The 20580-nt window shown below is 36.1% G+C and overlaps 1 protein-coding gene across 29 annotated transcripts in view; it reads left to right on the forward strand.

The window, feature by feature from the left end:
- The window catches only part of CEP63 (centrosomal protein 63), an 89231-nt gene that overhangs the window by 4029 nt on the left and 64622 nt on the right, over positions 1 to 20580 (forward strand). For all 29 annotated transcript variants that reach the window (XM_008976081.6, XM_024928085.4, XM_008976084.6 and 26 more), the window contains 2 exons: positions 5458 to 5526; positions 17306 to 17483. In XM_008976081.6, the coding sequence (XP_008974329.2) occupies positions 5483 to 5526; positions 17306 to 17483 (222 nt within the window). In that variant the 5' untranslated portion in view covers positions 5458 to 5482. The remainder of the gene's footprint in view (positions 1 to 5457; positions 5527 to 17305; positions 17484 to 20580) is intronic.

Raw genomic sequence — 20580 nt, forward strand, 5'->3', positions numbered from 1 at the left:
AGTGGGAGCTCCTTAAAGTTGGCTCCTATTCCATTTGATATGACCAATAGCTTTGGTAATTTCCTTGCTTTCTGGTAAATAATTTTCCTGGCTCATTTATAGATTTCTGGTCTCCAAAGAGCCGTGGTTCTTTTGAGTCTGAGATAGTATTTGGAGACCACAGTCTTACCTAGGTGGGAGAGGTGTTCTTGCTACTAGGTTAGTAGTTAGTTCTAGGATTTATGGTGGCCAGAGTTAGGAAATATATGTTAAAAAAAACACAAATATGCAAAATTCGCATTGTTTCCAACATTTAACATTTAAATTTCCAAAATTTAAACTTAATTTTACAGTTTTTTCACACGTTGGATTTATGTTTGTATCTTTTTTGCTGAGTCTTGGTACCTAGTGCCATTAATATAATTAGTTTTTTTCCTCATCCTATGTTATATATAATGGTTTCAAGTTAACAGCCTATTTTATTATCAATATGATTCCTGAATAGTGCTTAGGATTTCTTTGCAACTGTCTTTTATCCTTATTTTATATGTCTCTAGGAAAGTATATAGTAAAATTATTGTATTTAAAGGCATATGAAGTAATTTATTGTATAGTTAGCCTATCAAGTTGATATCTAGTTGGTAGTTGATTTATTTTGTTTCCAATTTTTCAGTACTGCTTTTTCCCCCATTTTGATTTGTTTTATTATATGCAAAACCTTAGCATAATTCCCGTAAAACAAGTACCCATTAAACAAATACCCATAAAACAGTTTAGCTTTCATCTCTGTTTCTTCCACTCTGCTTATTTTCCTTCCTTACCGATACTGTTTTTACTAGTTTTGAGTCTATCCTTCCATTAAAAAAACACGTACCTAAAAGCAAATCTACATGGACAGACATACCTTTCTTTCTTAGGTAAAATGTGCTATTATGTATACTGTTTTCCATCTTGGGTTTTTCACCTAGTGATATATGTCCTGTAGATCCCCTCCTTAGGAGTATGTAGAGATTGTTATTCCTTTTTACAGTTTCGTAGTACTCCATTGGTGGATGAATATTTAATTCATCCCCTCTTGAGAGACACTTGTGTTATTTTCTGCTATTACAAATAGTCCTGCAGTGAATATCCCTGTGGATATGTTGTTTTGCATTTTTGCCAATGAGCCTGTGGGATAGATTCTTAAAAGTAGCGTTGTTGGATAAAAGGGTAAATGCATATATCAGTTGTTAGGTATTTCCAAAGTCTCCTCTATAGCAGTTGTGTTCATTTTGCATTCCTACCTGTTATGTATATGAGTGCCTGTTGTCCCACAGCCTTGTCATCAGAGTGTATTATCAAACATTTAATTTTTGGTTAATCTGGTACAGAAGAAAGGGTAACTTACTGTAGTTTTAATTTGTATTTCTCTTATGAGCAAGGTTGAACATCTTTTCATATTTTTACTGTCATTTGTATTTTTCTGTGCATTGCTTGTTTATACCTCTCGCCCATGTTTCTGTAGATTTTTTGCCTAATCTTTTATAAGCTCCTTATATATTTGGGTAATTAACCGTTTGTGGTAAAACTTTCAGGTACTGTTGTCATTTGTCCGTTAACTTTGCTTATGGCACTTTTTCATATAAAAGTTTGTTTTTATGTACTCCTATTTCTCAGACTTTCTCATTGTTCTTCCTGGATTTTGAACTATAGTTTGGACAATTTTTTGAAAACTTTAATATTTTGAAAAGTTTCTCTAATACCTTATTTACTGGTATCAGTTTAGTTAGGAGCCTTTCTGGAAAATGCTTAGTAATACTGATTGTTCATCGGAACAGCCATAGTTTACTGGCCATGGTATAACTGACACAATCATAGAGCTTTGTAATGAAAACGACACCAAGGCGGGTACAGGGACAGAGAGCGTTGTTATCCTCCTTTAGACTTGAAGGTTAGGCATATCCCTTCTCTTAGTATGTACACATTTATTCATAATTCTGTCTGGAGTTTTTATTTTCTTCCTGTGTCCCATTTTGTGAATAATTTGGTCTTGGGCATATACTATGATATTTTTCCTGATCTGTAAAATGATAAAGTTAAATTAGAGGCCTGAAGTGCTTTCTAGCTCATAAAGTCTATGTTAATGAATTTCAAAGATTTGCCTATTATAAGACATTCTGTTTGTATTCTTTTTCCCTTAAATTTAAAGTGTGTTTTCCTTGCTCCCCACACTTGATGTAAAAGCTTATATTTCCTTTCACTATCCAATTCCAGGTTTCATTGATTTAAAACAGCCTTCATTCCAAAGGAAAGTTATAATTAATAAGTTTTGTTTGTTGATGTTTTGTTCTAACTGCAGAAATGAGTAAGTTTGTACCAATGGTAGAGGTATACATTTTCCATTTAATCACAGTAGCTTTGCATGTTAGTGGCGTGGAGTAGCAGATTATCAAACAGTGTTTTAATTTGTATTTAAAATATTACAAAGAATATCTAATTTTATGTAATTATATGGCACATGCAAAGAAGAAATCAAAGTGACATAGTGCATAGAGTTGAATGATGGTCAGGTTGGTTAGGAAAAGAATCAGTGATATAACTATGAGCAACTCAGATGACAAACATCCACAGAAAATCAGCCCTTACTATTTGCCTGATCCTATGAATTGATGGTGTTTGGCACTACTCAGGCAGATGGTGAAGGTATTACAGAAACACTTTGCACATTAGTAAGTTTACTTTATTTCTCACAGAGGATATTACTGGTCCACTTCCCTCCTTTTTTTTTTTTTTTTTTTAAACAGGAATCTCTATCTTAGACCATTTTGATTTCTAAAATAGCAATATTTCTTATGTGACTATTTCATTATTGTGCTGCTGCCACCTGGTGGCCACAGTAGTGATGTCATACTTCAGTTTAATTTCTTTTTTTATTGCAAAGACACTGTTAAGCCAAAAGATAGGCTGATATATTTTAAGATATAGAATACTGTAAAATATATAAAGGTTGCACATTGATTGTGACTCGATTGATTGCCACACTGTCTAGGTTGAATCCAGGACTATAATTTTTAGTTTATCATAGTCAAGTTATTTAACTCTCTAAGCCTGTTTTCTCAAAGTAATAGTATCTGTCTTTTATGAGTATTGTGAAGATTGATTTAGACAATGTGTACAAGGCAGCTGTTGAACATGCAGTAACTTAACTTCTATTATAAGTATATTATTAAAGTCATAGAAAATATATTAATGTATATTACTAAATATATTAATGTTTAAGAATAACATGACCTAAATAAGTATAATTTTACTAATGATAATTTTGAATAACCGTGATAGCACTGTCAATAAGAATAGCACTTTTCTACATGTTAGTTAAGTATCCGTGTATGGTTGTCAGGAGCATGCTACTAACAGTGGACATTTAATTGGCTGTTAGAACCCATGAAAAAGCTGGAAGAAACCTTAGAGAATATTGTTCATGCCCCTCATTTTGCAGATGTTAAAACAAGTCCGAGAATATAAAGCTAGTTAGTTGCAGAGTAGGACTGTATCCTGGGTCTCCATCTAGTGTGGTGTGGACCGTGTACTGCCTCCCAGTTCTCCTAGAGTGGACCAAAACATGGAATCGTGGTTGCATTGTAGTTTGACTGTATTGTGATTTGAAAGTAGAGTAAAACATGGGAACCTTTTTCTTTAGGTTTTTATTTTTGCAATTTTGGTGTAATATGTAGGATAAACCAACTAGAAAAAAAATCCTCCCTGTCACGTTTGTGTACAAATAATTTAATACTCAGTTTGTTAATATCTTTAAAAATAGATGCAAATAAGGTGCAGTGGTTCTATTTTCCAGTCTTCTCATTCTCCTCTGTGTCTCTGGAACACCCTGGGCATGCCTCTCACTATATTTATCACACTGGGAAAGCCTTTTTGGCTCATTTTTTTCTGTCCCATACTAGACTATTAATACCTTGAAAGGGGCCATATCTTTCATCACTATATATCTAGTTGTTAGTACAACACTGAATTATGTGTTGAGTAAAATAATCTACTTCTTACAGCAGTATAATTTTTAGATGAGGATTAGCCCAGGGGCAGAACCTCTACACCACAGTCTGGTTATTGTCTAAGGGTTTAAGGAAAAAGCATTTTGGAATGAAAAGTGGTTTGACATTGAACATTTTGAAGATTTATTATAAAAGGCGAGAAGCATACACATATTAATCAACACTACTGAGTTTAAGGGTCCTCTTTCCTTTCGGTCACCTTTCTTCATGGTGTATCTTACCCTTTATTTTATTTTATTTTATTTATTTATTTATTTATTTATTTGAGATGAAATCTCTCTCTGCCGCCCAGGCTGTAGTGCAATGGTGTGATCTCCGATCACTGCAACCTCCGCCTCCCGACTTCAAGCGATTTTCCTGCCTCAGCCTCCCCATGGCTGGAACTACAGGTGCATGCCACCATGCCCAGCTAATTTTTTTTTTTTTTTTTTGGTAGAGGCGGAGTTTTACCATGTTGGCCAGGCTGGTCTCAAACTCCTGACCTCAGGTGATCCGCCTCCCTCGGCCTCCCAAGTTCTAGGATTACAGGCGTGAGCCACCGCACCCAACTGTATCTTGCTGTTTATATGGCAGTCTTCTATCTCCCTTCCCCTCTTTCTTTGCTAGACCCTTCATGTAGTTCCCCAGCTGTGACCAGTTTGCATGGGGGAGAGGGTAGGTAAAAGAGGGAGGGGAGTTAAGTTCAGCCAAAAGAATCTGCCACGTGCCATGTTGAAATGCTACATTGAGCTCTGCAGCTGCAGAGATGAATAAAATTGGGTTTCTGCCCTGGAGGGATGAATAGTCTAGTAAGGAAAAATAGTATGTAAAAAACTCACTTCCAGTGTGGTGTAACTCCTGTGAAAGAACCTATTAAGCACTGGGAGCAAATGAAGTGCAGAGGCGGGAGGGCCCTGTGGCTGCCTTTCGGTGGAGAGAGGATGTTGCATGCAGGAAGCTCTATGAGCCTGTCTTCAGGGGTGAGTAGGCTTTCCCATGATAGACCAAAGAGTTTAATCTCAGTACACTTCGCATTTTTTATACTATCTCTTTAATTTTTAAAAAGCTATACTTTCCCTCTGACATGTGTGAACCCAATTTCTTTCTCATTTTGTTAAGGGAGTTTGTGTATCCCTCTGCTAGAGAGATCCCACCTCCACCCTCGCCCACCCGACATTAGGAATTAGGCAAAGAACAATGAGATATTTGATAGTTACACGGAGAGAGTGTCAACCGCAATTCAGATATTTTTAAGTTACTCTGTTTTAGTCTGAAATAGTTTGTTCCTAGTATTCCTGAAGTGATGTTCTTTGACTGCTTCTACAGTCATCTTAAGAAGTGCTGCATTTTTTCATTGTTATGTATGCTTTCATTCACATTCTTAAGTTGTAAGTTAGAATGTTAGAACTGAAGAAATGAATTGTCTCATGACTGATATTTTTTTCTTTGTCAGTTGCCAAAACAAAGGGGATTTGGTGATGGAGGCTTTGTTAGAAGGAATACAAAATCGAGGGCATGGTGGGTAAGTTTGCTTTTTTTAAAATTAATTTTTTTGGTTAATACATAATTACATATTTATAGGGTTCACGTGATACTTTGATACATACATATAATGTGTAATGATCAAATAAGAGTATTTAGTATACCTGTCAGCTCAAGCATTTATCATTTTTTGTGTTGGGAACATTTCAATTCTTCTAGCTACTTTGAAATATATAGTAAATTGTTAAAGTTTAAGGAACCTTACTGTGCTAGTCACCCGACTGTGCTAATTACTTAACTAGTTACATAATAGTTACTTAGTAGTCACCTTACTGTGCTATTTAACACTAGAGCTTACTCTTCTACCTAACTGTATGGTTTGTACCCATTAACCAAACATTCTTCACCCCCAACCCCTTCCCAGCCTCTGGTAACCATCGTTCTACTCTCTACCTCCATGAGGTGAACTTTTTTAGACCCCACATATGAATGAGAACATGAGATATTTGTCTTTCTGTGCCTATTATTTCACTTAACGACCTCCAGTTTTATCCATGTTGCTGCAAATAACAGGGCTTCATTCTTTTTTATGGCTGAATAGTATTCCATGATGGATATATTTCTGACATTTTCTTTATCCATTAATCTGTTGTTGGACACTCAAGTCAATTCCATATCTTGGTTATTGTGAATAATGCTGCAATAAACATGGGGGTACAAGTATCCCTTTCACATACTGATTTCCTTTCCTTTGGATAGATTACCCAATAGTGTGCTTTCTGGATCATATGTGTTGTGAGTGGTGCAAAGTCAGACATAACCAGGTCCATACATGTTTGTGTCTTTTCTACAAGAGCAAACTTTCACTGATGCTATTTCAGTCATAAAAGCCACAAGCTACATGGAGTTCCCAAGGAGGCATTTCCCCCTGGTACTACCAGTTCACTCAATAGTCAGAGCCATGGGCATACAGGCTCAAGCCTCTCCACAAGTCAGTCAGTATTGCAAACCATACATAATGGTGTATTAAATTACTATATGTAAATGTTACAGTGTAAACATTCCACATCAAACAAAGTAACATTTAACAGGAGAAAAGGATAGAAAAAAAAACGGGGGGCTAAAGAACTAGTCCAAAGAGAGCAACTGGACAAAGAGAGTATTCTGGCCTGATCTGGACGGTTGTCAACATCTTGCAAGGAAGAGCATTTGGCGACAGATGCCAGGTGCTGATCACAAGTGACAGCCAGACAGGCTGTTATCAAGACAGCTGTTTTGAGCTGGTAAAGTCTTGCCCTTTTTGTGGCCACAGAATCTTCTGGTGATAACTGTTAGTGAAATATTGTGCCTGTTTATGTCATTATCTGATTGAGTGCAGTCTTTATTGATAAGGTGAACATCGGGTCCCTGTGGGCATGATGTCTTTTGAAATGTGAGATGCAGTCTCTTTCTAAAATGGAGTTACTTATGTTAAGGGTGCTATATACAATATGGTAGTTCTATTTTTAGTTTTTTAGAAAACTCCATTTAGTTTTCCATAATGGCTATACTAATTTTATATTCTCACCAACAGCATATGAGAGTTCCCTTTTGTCCACATCCTCCCCAGCATTTGGTATATTTTGTCTTTTTGATAATCATTCTAACTGGGGTGAGATGAATCATTGTGGTTTTCACTTGCATTTTCCTGGTGATTTAGTGGTGTCGACCATTTTTTCATACACCTTTTGGCCATTTGTATGTCTTCTTTAGAGAAATGTCTATTCAAATCCTTTGCCCACATTTTAATAGGGTTTTTTGTTTTTTTGCTGTTGAGTTGTTTTTCTTGTATATTCTGGATGTTTAGTCCCTTGTTGAATGAATAGTTTGCAAATATTTTCTCCCATTCTACAAGTTGTCTTTGACTCTATTGTTTCCTTTGCTGTGCAAAAACTTTTTAGTTTAACTAGGTCCCAGTTGTCGGTTTTTGTTTTTGTTGCCTGTGCTTTTGAAGTCTTAACCATAAAATCTTTGCCTTGACCAGTGTCCTGAAGCATTTCCTCTATATTTTCTTTTTGTTTTTTTAGAGACGGGCGTCTCATTCTGTTGTGCAGGCTGGAGTACAGCAGCACAGTCGTAGCTCACTGTAGCCTCAAACTCCTGGGTTCAAGTGATCCGCCTGCTTCAGTGTCCCAAGTATCTGGGACCATAGGCATGTCATCTGGCTAATTTAAGAAGGTTTTTTTTTTAAGAGATGAGATCTCATTGTGTTGCTCAAGCAGTTCTTGAACTCCTGGCCTCAAGTGATCCTCCTGCCTCAGCCTCCTGAGTAGTTGGGATCACAGGCATCAGCCACTGTACCCAATCCCTATGTTTTCTTCTAGTAGTTTTATAGTTTTGGGTCTTACATTTAAGTCTTTAGTCCATTTTGAGTTGATTTTTTTTTAATATGGTGAGAGATAGGGGTCTAGTTTCATTTTTCTGCATGTGACTATCAGTTTTTTCCAGCACCATTTATTGAATAGGGCATCCTTTTCCCATTGTATGTTATTGGCACCTTTGTTGAAAATCAGTTGGCTGTAAATACAATTTCTGGGTTGTCTATTCTGTTCCGTTGGTGTATGTGTCTGCTTTTATACTAATACCATGCTATTTTGGTTATTATAGCTTGGTAGTATATTTTGAAGTCAGGTAGTGTGATACCTCCAGTTTTGTTCCTTTTGATCAAGATTCCTTTGGCTATTCAGGGCCTTTTATGGTTCAGTGTGAATTTTAGTATTATTTTTTCTATTTCTGTGAAGCATGTCATAGGTATTTTGATAGAGATTGCATTGAATCTGTAGATAGATTTGGATATAATCATTTGAATATATTAATTCTTCTGACCCATGGGCATGAATGTCTTTTCGTTTGTTTGTATCTTCAATTTCTTTCATTAGTGTTTCATAGTTTTCTTTGTAGAGGTCTTTTATGTCCTTGGTTAAATTTAATCCTAGGTATTTTTTTTTTCTGGTAGCTATTGTAAATGGGATTGCTTTTTTGATTTCTCTTTCAGCTAGTTCATTATTGGTGTATAGAAACATTACTGATTTTTGTATGTTGATTTTGTATTCTTCAACTTTACTGAATTTCTTTATCAGTTCTAAGACTTTTTTGGTGGAGTCTTTAGGTTTTTCTGTATGTCAGATTATGTTGTACACAAAGAGCAACAATTTGACTTCCTCCTTTCCAATTTGGATGCCTCTATTTCTTTTTCTTGCCTGATTGCTCTGACTAGGACTTTCAGTTATGTGTTGAATGGGAGTGGTGGAAGTGGGCATCCTTGTTGTGTTCAGGTTCTTAGAGGAAGGGCTTTCAGCTTTTCCCCATCCAGTATAATGATACCTGGGGAGTTGTCTTATATGGCCTTTATTATGTTGAGGTATGTTCCTTCTATGCTTGAGAGTTTTTATCATGGAGAGATGTTGAATTTTATCAAGTGCTTTTCCTGTATCTGTTGAGATGATCATATGGTTTTTGTCTTTCATTCTGTTGATGTGATGTATCACTTTTATTGATTTGTATATGTTGCATACCTGGGATAAATCCCACTTGATCATGCTGTATTATCTTTCTGTTCTGTTGTTGGATTTGGTTGGCTAGTATTTTGTTGAGGATTTTTGCATCTGTGTTCATCAGGGATATTGGCGTGTAGTTGTCTTCTTTTGTTGTGTCCTTGTCTGCTTTTGTCATCAGAGTAAAGGTGGCCTTGTAGAATGAGTTAGGAAAATTTTTCTCGCCTTCAATTTTTTTGGAATACTTTGAGAAGAATTGATGTTCTTCTTTATGAAGTTGGTAGAATTGAGCAGTAATGCCATCAGGTCCTGGGCTTTTCTCTCTTGGGAGACTTTTTATTCCTGGTTCAGTCATGTTACTCATTATTGGTCTTTTCAGGTTTTCTAATTCTTCCGAGTTCAATCTTGGTAGGTTATGTGTGTCCAGGAATTTATTTCTTCTAGGTGTTCCTATTTGTTAGCATATAATTGTTTGTAATAATCTCTAATGACCCTTTGTATTTCTGTGGTTATCAGTTGTAATATTGCCTTTTCTGTTTCTGATTTTATTTATTTGGGTCTTCTCTTTTTTCTTGGTTAGTCTAGCTAATGGTTTATCGATTTTGTCTTTTTAAAAAACCAACTTTTTGTTTCATTGATTCTTTGTATTGTTTTTTAGTCTCTATTTTGTTTATTTCTGATCTGATCTTTGTTATTTTTTTCCTTCTGCTAATTGGGTTTTGTTTGTTCTTGCTTTGCTACTCGAAGTGCATCATTAGGTTGTTTATTTGAAGTCTTTGTACTGTTTTTATTTTTTAGATTCAGGGGTACATGTGCTGGTTTGTTACATGGGTGTATTGTGTGATGCTGAAGCTTGGGCTTGTATGTATCCTATCACCCAAATAATGAACATAGTACACAATAGATAGTTTTTCAGCCTTTGCCCACCCTCTGCCCTTGCCTTCTTTTGGAGTCTCCAGTGTCTGTTGTTCCCATCTTCATCTTTTTTTTTTTTGAGATGGAGTCTCGCTCTGTTGCCCAGGCTGGAGTGCAGTAGCATGATCTTGGCTCACTGCAACCTCTGTCTTCTGGGTTCAAGTGAGTCTCCTGTCTCAGCCTTGCAAGTAGCTGGGATTACAGGCACACACCACCATGCCCAGCTAATTTTTTTTGTATTTTTGGTAGAGATGGGATTTTGCCATGTTGGCCAGGCTGGTCTCGAACTCCTGATCTCAAGTGATCCCCCCGCCTCAGCCTCCCAAAGTGCTGGGATTACAGGTGTGAGCCACCATGCCTGGCTTATTATTCCCATCTTGATGTCTGTGCGTACTCAATGTTTAGCTTCCACTTGTAAATGAAAACATGCAGTATTTGGTTCTCTGCTTCTGTGTTAATTTGCTTAGGATAATAGCCGGCAGCTGCATCCACATTGCTGCAAAGAACATTTTGTTTTTCTTTTATGGCTGTGTAGTATTCCATGGTGTATATGTACCACATTTTCTTTATCCAATCCACCATCAATGGGTACATAGGTTGGTTTCATGTCTGCTATTGTGATTGGTGTTGCGATGAACATGTGAGCGCATGTGTCTTTTTGGTAGAATTATTTATTTTCCTTCGAGTATATACCTAGTAATGGAATTGCTGAATCGATTGGTAGTCTCATTCTATTTTTAGTTATTTGAGAAATCTCCAAACTGCTTTCTACAGGGGTTACTAATTTACATTTCCACCAACGGTGTTGCCTTTTCTCCACCGCCTCACCAACATCTGTTATTTTTTGACTTTTTAATAATAGCCATTCTGACTGGTATGAGGTGGTATCTCATTTTGGTTTTGATTTGCATTTCTCTGATGATTAGTGATGTTGAACATTTTTCAAGTTCCTTGTAGTTTATGGATATTAGCCCTTTGTTGGATGCATGGTTTGCAAATACGTTCTCTCATTCTGTAAGTTGTCAGTTCACTCTGTCGGTAGTTTTTTTTTCTGTGCAAAAGCTCCTTAGTTAGGTCCCAATTGTCAATTTTTGTTTTTATTGCATTTGCTTTTGAGGACATATCTTTTTGAGTCATAAATTCTCTGCCTAGGCCAGTGTCCAGAAGATTATTTCCTAGATTTTTCTCCTAGGATTCTTATAGTTTGAGATCTTACATTTAAATCTAATCCATCTTGAATTAATTTTTGCATATGGTGAGGAAGTGTAGGGGTTGAGTTTCATTCTTCATACAAGTAGCCAGTTTTCCCAGCACCATTTATTGAACAGAGTATCCTTTCTCCATTGTTTGTTTTTGTCAGCTTTGTTGAAGATCAGTTCATTGTAAGTGTGTAGCTTTATTTCTGGTTCTCTGTTTTGTTCCATTGGTCTATGTGTCCATTTTTGTACCAGTATCATGCTGTTTTGGTTACTATAGTATTGTAGTGTAAAGCAAGGCAATATGATGCCTCTAGCTTTGTTCTTCTTGCATAGGGTTGCTTTGGCTATTTGGGCTCTTTTTTGGTTCCATATGAATTTTAAAATAGTTTTTTTCTAATTCTATGAAGAATGACAGTAATTTGATAGGAATTGTATTGAATCTATAGGTTGCTTTGGGCAGGACGGCCGTTTTAACTGTATAAATTCTTCCAATCCATGAGCATGGAATGTTTTTCCATTTGTTTATGTCATCTGTGATTTCTTTCAGCAGTGTTTTGTAATTCTTTTTGTAGAGGTTTTTCACCTCTGTAGTTAGATGCATTCTTAGATTTTTTTTTTTTTTAATGTGTGGCTATTGTAAATGGGATTGTGTTCTTGATTCAGTACTCAGCTTGGACGTTATTGATGTATAGAAATGCTGCTCATTTTTATACATTGATTTTGTATTCTGAAACTTTACCGAAGCTTGTTTATCAGGTCTAGGAACATTTTGGTAAATCTTTAGGGTTTTCTAGGTAAAAAATCATATCATCAGCAAAGATAGATAATTTGACTTTTTCTTTTCCTATTTGAATACCTTTTATTTCTTTCTCTTGCCTGGTTGCTCTGGCTAGGACATCAAGTACTAGGTTGAGTAGGAGTGGCAAGAGAGGACATCCTTGTCATGTTCCAGGTGTCAAGGGGAATGCTTTTAACTTTTGCCTATTCAGTATGATATTGGCTGTGGGTTTGTCATAGATGGCTCTTACTATTTTGAGGTTGGTTCCTTCGATGCCTAGTTTGTTGAGGGCTTTTAACATGAAAGGATATTAAGTTTTATTGAATGCTTTTTCTGCGTCTATTGAGGTGATCATATGGTTTTTGTTTTTAATTCTGTTTATGTGATGAATCACATTTGTTGATTTTTGCCTATGTTGAACCATCCTTGCATCCCAGGAATAAAGCCCACTTGATTGTGATGGATTATCTTTTTGATGTGCTGCTGGATTCATTTTGTATTTTGTTGAGGATTTTTGCATCTATGTTCATTAGGGATATTGGTCTGTAGTTTTCTTTTTTTTTGTTTTATCTTTGCCAGATTTTGGTATCAGGGTGATGTTGGTTTCATAGAATGAGTTAGAGACGGATCCCTCCTCCTCAATGTTTTGGAATAGTTTCAGTAGTGGTACTACCTCTTATTTATATGTCTGGTAGAATTTGGCTGTGAATCCATCTGGTCTGGGGCTTCTTTGGTTGGTAGGCTTTTTATTACTGATTTAATTTTATAACTCATTATTAATCTATCGAGGATTTCTCTTTCTTCCTGGTTCAATTCTGGGAGGTTGTGTGTTTCCAGGAATTTTTCCATTTCCTCTAGATTTTCTAGCCTGTGTGCATACAGATGTTCATAGTAGTCTGTGAGGATCTTTTGTACTTCTGTGGGATTGGTTGTAATGTCACCTTTGTCATTTCTGATTGTACTTATTTGGATCTTCCTTTTTTTTGGTGATTTAGCTAGCAGTCTATCAATCTTGTTATCAACTGTTTATTTCATTTGTTTTGGTCTCAATTTTGTTTATTTCTGCTCTGATTTTAGTTACTTCTTTTTTTCTGCTGGCTTTGGGTTTAGTTCTTATTTTTCTAGTTCCTTTAGGTGTGACATTACATTGTTTTAGGTTGTTAACTTGAGATCTTAATGTAGGTGTTTAGAGCTGTAAACTTTCCTCTTAACACGGCAAAGAATTTTTTGATATCTGCCTTTGTTTACCCAAAAGCCATTCAAGAGCAAGTTGTTTAGTTTCCATGTAATTTTGTGGTTTTGAGAATTCCTCCTGGTGTTCTTATTTTTATTGCACTGTGGTCTGAGAAGATGCTTGGTGTGATTTCAATCTTTTTTTTTTTTTGTCTTTGTGCTGTTTTGATGTAGGCATCTATTGCTATAAACACCCCTCTTAGCACTGCCTTTGCTGTATCCCATAGGTTTTGGTATGTTGTATTTTCATTTTCATTTGTTTCAAGACATTTTTGCATTTCTTTTTTAATTTCTTCACTGACCCAGTGGTCATTCAGGAGCATGTTGCTTAATTTCCATGTATTTGTACAGTTTCCAAAGTTTCTCTTAATGTTGATTTTTAGTTTTTTTCCATTGTGGTCTAAGATACTTGATATGATTTTGATTTTAAAAAATTTGTTGAAACTTGTTTTGTGGCCTAACATATGGTCTATCCTGGAGAATGTTCTGTGTGCTAAAGAATGTGTATTCTGCAGCTGTTAGATGAAATGTTCTATAAATGTCTTTAGGTCTCTTTGATCTGTAGTGTAGAACAAACTGGATGTTTCTTTGTTGATTTTCTGTCTAAATCACTTGTCCAGTGCTCAAAGTGGGGTACCGAAGTCCCCAATTATTATTGTATTGGAGTCTGTCTCTCTTTAGCTCTAATAATATTTGCTTCATATGTCTGTGTGCTCTGGCGTTGGACGTATGTATATTTACAGCTGTAATATCTTGTTGCTGAATTGATCCCTTTTCATTATATAATGACCTTCTTTGTCAGTTTTTATGTTTATATGACTTAAAGTCTATTTTGTCTGATATAGGAATAACTACTCCTGCATGCTTTTGGTTTCCATTTGTGTAGGATATTTTTTCCCATCTCTTCATTTTCAGTTTATGCGTGTCTTTACGGATGAAGTGAGCTTCTTTTAGGTAGTACAAAGTTAGGTCTTGCTTTTTATAGATATTCAGCCATTCTATATCTTTTAATTGGGGAATTTAAACCGTTTACATTCAGGGTTGTTATAGATAGGTGAGGACTTAACTCTTGTCGTTTTGTTAATTGCTTTCTGGTGGTCTTGTATATCCTTTGTTCCTTTCTTCTTCCTTTATTGTTTACCTGTGTAATTTGGTCTCTCTCTCTTTTTTTTTTTTTTTAGTGATAATGTTTGATGCCTTTCTCTTTCTCATTTGTGTTTCTGCTCCACCAGTGAGTCTTATACTTTTTGTGTGTTTTCACGATAGTAGATATCATCCTTTTGCCTCATGATGTAGGAATCCCATATGCATTTTTTGTAGGGCTGGTCTAGTGATGATGAATTATCTCAGTTTTTGCTTGTCTGGGAAAAACTTTATTTCTCCTTCATTTTTGAAGGATGACTTTGTTGGGTATAGTATGCTTAGACACCAGTTTTGTTTGTTTTCTTTTAACACTTTGAATATATCACCTCATTCTCTCCTGGTCTGTAAGGTTTCTGCTGAGAAATCTGCTGTTAGTCTGATGGCAATATCCTTATATGTGAGGAACTCACGGAACATCTGACATTTTTCTCTTGCTGTTTCAGAGTTCTTTGTCTTTGACTTTTGACAGTTTGACTATAATGTGCCTTAGAGAAGACCTTTTTAGGTTGAATCTATTTGGGGATATTTGAGCTTCCTTTATTTGGATATCTATATCTTTTGCAAGAATTGGGAAGTTTTCAGCTATTATTTTGTTAAATTGGTTTTCTGTACCTATGCCCATCTTTTCTCTTTCTGGAATAGCAAGAATTTGGATATTTGATCACTTTATGGTCTCCCATATGCCATGTAGGCTTTCTTTTTTCTTTTTTATTCTTTATTCTTTTGTTGTTTTTGTTGTTGTCTCATGGGGTTATTTCAAAAGGTCCATCTTCAAGTTCAGAAATTCTTGTACTTGTTCTACTCTGTTGTTGAAACTCAATTGCATTTTTAAATTTCATTTATTGAATTCTTCAGTTTCAGGATTTCTGTTTGGCTCTTTTTAATGATATCCATCTCTGTTGAATTTCTCTTTCAGAACATAAATTGTTTTCCCGATTTGTTTTTATTATCTGTGTTTTCTTCTATCTCACTGAGTTTATTTAATAACATTATTTTGAATTCTTTTATAGGCATTTCATACATTTCCTTTTCTTTGGGATCTGTTACCAGAGAATTATTGTGTTCCTTTGAGGTGTCATTTTTCTTTCCTTTTTCATTTTTCTTGTGTCCTTATGTTGATTTCTGTGTATCTGGTATAATAGTCACTTCTTCCAATTATATGGATTGGCTTTCATAGGGAAAATTTTTTTCATATAGGTGTATCTATAGTGTTGGTTGGGTAGGGTGCTTTTGATTTGATTCTCAGTGGGTGCAAGAGTGGAGTTTCTATGATTTTTCCAGCCATAATCAGTATCAGTGGTTTCTGTGAGTTTTTCAGTGACTTGGACTGTGATTGTCAGTGGAGGCTATAGCAAGGCTCTGCTGGGATAGGGACACCAGGCAGACTGGTCATCATGTACCAGACAGTGATGCCAGTGGCAGGCAGGATGGGCTTGTCCTCAGGCTCCCAGATGGCATGCACAGGCACTGATAGTAGCAGGCAGGGCAGATCAATCCCCAGGCCCCTGGGTGACATGCACAGGCACCAGTGGTGGCAGTAGTGGGTGAGGCAGGCCTCTCCAAGGTCCCTGGATGATGTGCATAGGTGCTGGCAGTGATCAAGGTAGGTTGATTCCAAGTCACCTAGTGGTGGCAGGAGGGGCTAGGCTGATCACCAGTGCCTCAGACAATGTGTCTGGTAGTAGTGATGGGCACAGCAGGCCTGTCCTCAGGTCCCTAAGTGGTGTGTGTGGACTCCCAGCAGTAAGTTTTCTTTTAACCTTAAGCTTCTTACTGCAGTTTAAAAAGCTTATCTGAGTTGTGCCTCTGACCATATTGTGCTTTGGGTACAGAAGCAAAAGTGTTGAGCAAAAGCTAAGTTGATCCATGTCATGGTCACAGCATTTTGGGGGGACTTTTTTTGGGTTGTTTGCCTCATCACAGCAGTGTGAAGCTAGTTGTTTGCCTACATCCTATCTTGAGTTTTCTACTCTTAAGAAGCAAAAGTACAAAGGTTCTGTCACACTAAGAACAGGTGCTTTTTGAAAGTATTTAAGCCTTACTGAGAGCTGTCTTGTGGCCATTTCTGGAAACCTCTTTGAATCTAATATATCTGTGTCCACTTCTGTTTCTCAGCAATATCTGGCATCTCCTGAAATGCCAGGACATCAGTAGGTTTACAATAGTACAGTACACTACAGTAAGTTTCTGACAGAAAGGTGGGCAGAAATAGTTGAAATAAATCTGGCTGAAGGATGAATTTCTTGAAGCAGCTCTTACAATTGTATTATCACTTTCCTGCATGATAGTCTGCTTTCTTCCAAGGCTTTTTCCTTTAGCTAGATGAAAATGTGATGTATAGGCTTGTCTGGATCCTTCCTGAAAGCTTCCCTAATATGTTACAGAGGCGCTTGTTGGCTGTAGCAGCCTGGCTCCACAAACCAGACTTAAAACATCAATCTTGTGCTTAACCAAACAACTTGGGCTTTAGGTTGGCTATGAGAGGAAGATAAGATATTCTGTGGAATAAGTAATCATCTTAATATGAGCATTAAAAGTAAAAGCTCAGGCCGGGCACGGTGGCTCACACCTGTAATCCCAGCACTTTGGGAGGCTGAGGCTGGGCAGATCACCTGAGGTCAGGAGTTCAAAACCAGCCTGGCCTACATGGCAAAACCCCATCTCTACTAAAAATAAAAATTAGCCGGGCATGGTGGTGCATGCCTGTAATCCCAGCTACTCGGGAGGCTGAGGCAGGAGAATTGCTTGAACCCGAGACGTGGAGGTTGCAGTGAGCCATGATCGTGCCACTGCACTCCAGCCTGGGCAACAAGAATGAAACTCCATCTCAAAAAAAAAAAAAAAAAAAAAGCAAAAGCTCAGCAATCCTATTCTTTGCTTCTGGTAATTTATTAATTGACATTAATGTCATTTAATTATTTACTTCAGGTAGATTTACATCTGCTATATTTTTACATGAAAAAGATGAAAAGCCACTTGAACATATCTTCTGTTTTTTTAATGATCTGTTCTTTATAGGGGATTTTTGACATCTTGTGAAGCAGAACTACAGGAGCTCATGAAACAGATTGACATAATGGTGGCTCATAAAAAATCTGAATGGGAAGGACGTACACATGCTCTAGAAACTTGCTTGAAAATCCGTGAACAGGAACTTAAGAGTCTTAGGAGTCAGTTGGATGTGACACATAAAGAGGTAAAGCAATTTATTTGTTCTTCTTTTTGATATTTTTATTTTGTCTTTTATATTAAATGTGTTTCTTAAGTATTTGTTGAAGAAAGAATTTGTATACCAAGTTAGTTTCTTTATTGTTTTTTATTATAATTCTGCTGTTTTATTTTAGAAGAAAAATTCATTGTGAAAATGTATAAGAATGTTATCATTTACTTCAAGGATCATTTTACCTTGGTTACATATAATATATACATAACTTCTTTAAGAAAATGTAAAAGGGTACCACACATTGTTTGTTTAACCTTCATCATATTACATGTTTATATTAACATTCACTGAGTTTCATGGAAATTGCTTTTGGCTTCACTGTGTATGGCTGGTATTACAAAACAAGTTCCAGATTAAAGAATTTGCCTCTTTTGGTTAGATTTAAAACAAAATTAAGAGAATCTTTAAAAAAAAAACAAAACACGTTTACCATGTTGAAAATTAGGGGAGAAGAAAGAAAAGAAGAAAATAAAAATTACTTGCAGTCCCACCACTCATTGATATTGGTAATTTGGGGGAAAAGTTTAATAATATTTGCTGGTTGCCTTCTCATAAATTTAGCTGGTAAATTAGGAGGAAGTACACAGAATATTGGAAGGGAAGTAGAAAGCATTTATGTGTGAGAGTTGCCTGTTAATTTTTGGTATGAATGTCAATCTCAGAAGGATTGGAAGAGTTAGAGTTATAGGGGAGCACTGGTCCCATTTCTCACTCTGAAGACCTTTTCTACCAGTAGGGTCACCATTCATTAAGGCTGTCATCAGCTTATTCAGGTACACTTCTGTGAGTGGTACACACTGAGATTGTGATTTTGTTGAGAAAACTTACCAAGAATAGTTTAGAAATGTTTCTCGTAACAAAGGAAGAGTTTGACTTGTTAAAAATGTTGTTATGCTTACCCAGAAAATTTCTCCTTGGTTGGCCATTTGCAACTTGGGTCAAAGTAGTACATGGTAACACTGGCTGGATCCAAGTTTTCTGCTAATGCTGTTTGCTAAATTGCAATTAATTTAAAATTTGAGTAAAACTTTGAGAATATATTTTAAAATTACACACCATGCAAAAATACAGAAGGTGATGCAAAAGTACAGTGAATGGTAATCTTGTTTGATTTTTTAAAAATCATAATTTAGGCAGGGTCAATGTTCCTTTTATGGTAGGCTACTTAGCTAGCATTTTGTTTCTCCTAGGGCAAAACAAAATTCTGTTTAGCAAGTTGAAATGAAAGTGGTTTTCTGGTTGATAAATAGATTGTTTATTTTGTTAGAAACTCATTAAAGAATTGTGTGTGATTATGATAATATTTAGTCACTGTAATGCTAAATTTGAACTTTTTCCTGTGGCTTAGTTTTGATGTCACGGGCATTGTTGCCGTTACTTAATGCCCTTGACATCAAAATTTCTCTCAAAGAGAAATTAAGAGAGATTTAAGGGATTAAATGGATAGATTCCATGGTAAGGATATGAAGATGTTAAGTTTGGCCTGGGGACATACAAGAAATTTAGAATTACAGCTCTCTGGTTAATTTGCTACTTCATTGATTGGGCTGCTGAAAGTTGATTAAGTTTCTAGAAGTAGGTTTCTGAAGATAATCTAGTAATGGGAATCTATTCCATAGAATTTGTGTATGAGATTGTGTTGTATTACAACACTTCTTTCTTGCTTTTTTTTTAAGGAACAAATGTGTTTCCTATTATTGTGCTGAAAAATTATGACCACCAACAACCAATGAAGGGCAGGAAGGAACAACACTATGAGATCATGAAAATATTTTGCTTCTTGTGTTAGTCTGTTCTCACATTGTGATAAAGAAATCTGAGGCTGGGTAATTTATAAAGGAAAGAGGTTTAATTGGCTCACAGTTCTGTAGAAACATAGTTGCTTCAGGGGAGGCCCCAGGAAACTTTCAGTTATGGCGGAAGGCAAAGGGAAAGCAGGCCTATCTTCACATGGTGGAGCAGGAGAGAGAGAGTGAAGTGGGAGGTGCTACACACTTCTAAACAACCAGATCTCAGGAAAACTCACTACAACGAAAACAGCACTAGTGGGGAAATCTGCCCCCATGATCCAGTCACCTCCCACTAGGCCCCACTTCTAACATTGGGGATTATAGTTCCACATGAGATTTGAGCAGGGACACAGACCCAAACCATATCACTTGTCAACAAACTTTCTTCTCTTGCTTTAACATTTTTGACGATTCTTTCCCAAACCTATTAAGTAATCATGATGGTTACAAATTTTCCAGTTCTACCACTCTTTCCAGTGCATTATTTTTTATATCTTCATTAAAGGAGCAAAGCAGATCCCCTACTTGTAATAATAAGACAATATTGGAGACTGCCATTAAAACACAGGAGAAGTAAAAAAACAGATCTGTTCCAAGACACACAGGACTATAAATTTAGGAAATACACAGAAAATTAAAAGTTAAACTCAATTGGATACATTAAATATGTGCAGCTTTTTGTATGTCAATCATACCTAAATAATGTCATTTTGAAAACAAATGGTCCAACCTGTACCACCAACAGGTTTTGAGTATATATAAATCTAATATGTATTTATGAGTAGGGAGCAACCTTAAACATTTTAAACAGCAGAAATACACAAAGCAATTATAGGTGGAAATAATACAAAGTGCCTTGTGTTTCTATCCTAGAATCAAACTATAGAAGTCTCAGGTTATTAAGAAAACAAATATTGTTTTGAATATTAAAAATCATGTGTTTTGGAGAGGGAGAGAATTAACAGCCTTTCTCTGCCTTAAAATACTTTACATTTTGTGAAATTTACAATCAGAATGGAGCATCTCCTAAAGTTGTCAGTATGCTAGGGAGGGAAATTGAGCACAGGAGCAAACCACTGTTTTCTTAGTGCTCAGCTGAAGAAATTTTCACTTAAAAGAGCTGTAGCTGTTGAAGTCATTTCCATTTTAGAAGCGTACTATAAATGACTTTTTCTATGTATTAACTAGAATTAATGGTAATTTGTGAAATGTTTTATCATTTTTAAAATTAGAGTCTATATCTCAGCCAGTGAAGCAGCAGGCACTGCTGCATGTCATAG

The sequence above is a fragment of the Pan paniscus genome, chromosome 2 (genome assembly GCF_029289425.2).
Source record: "Pan paniscus chromosome 2, NHGRI_mPanPan1-v2.0_pri, whole genome shotgun sequence".
Classification (NCBI taxonomy): Eukaryota; Metazoa; Chordata; class Mammalia; order Primates; family Hominidae; genus Pan; species Pan paniscus.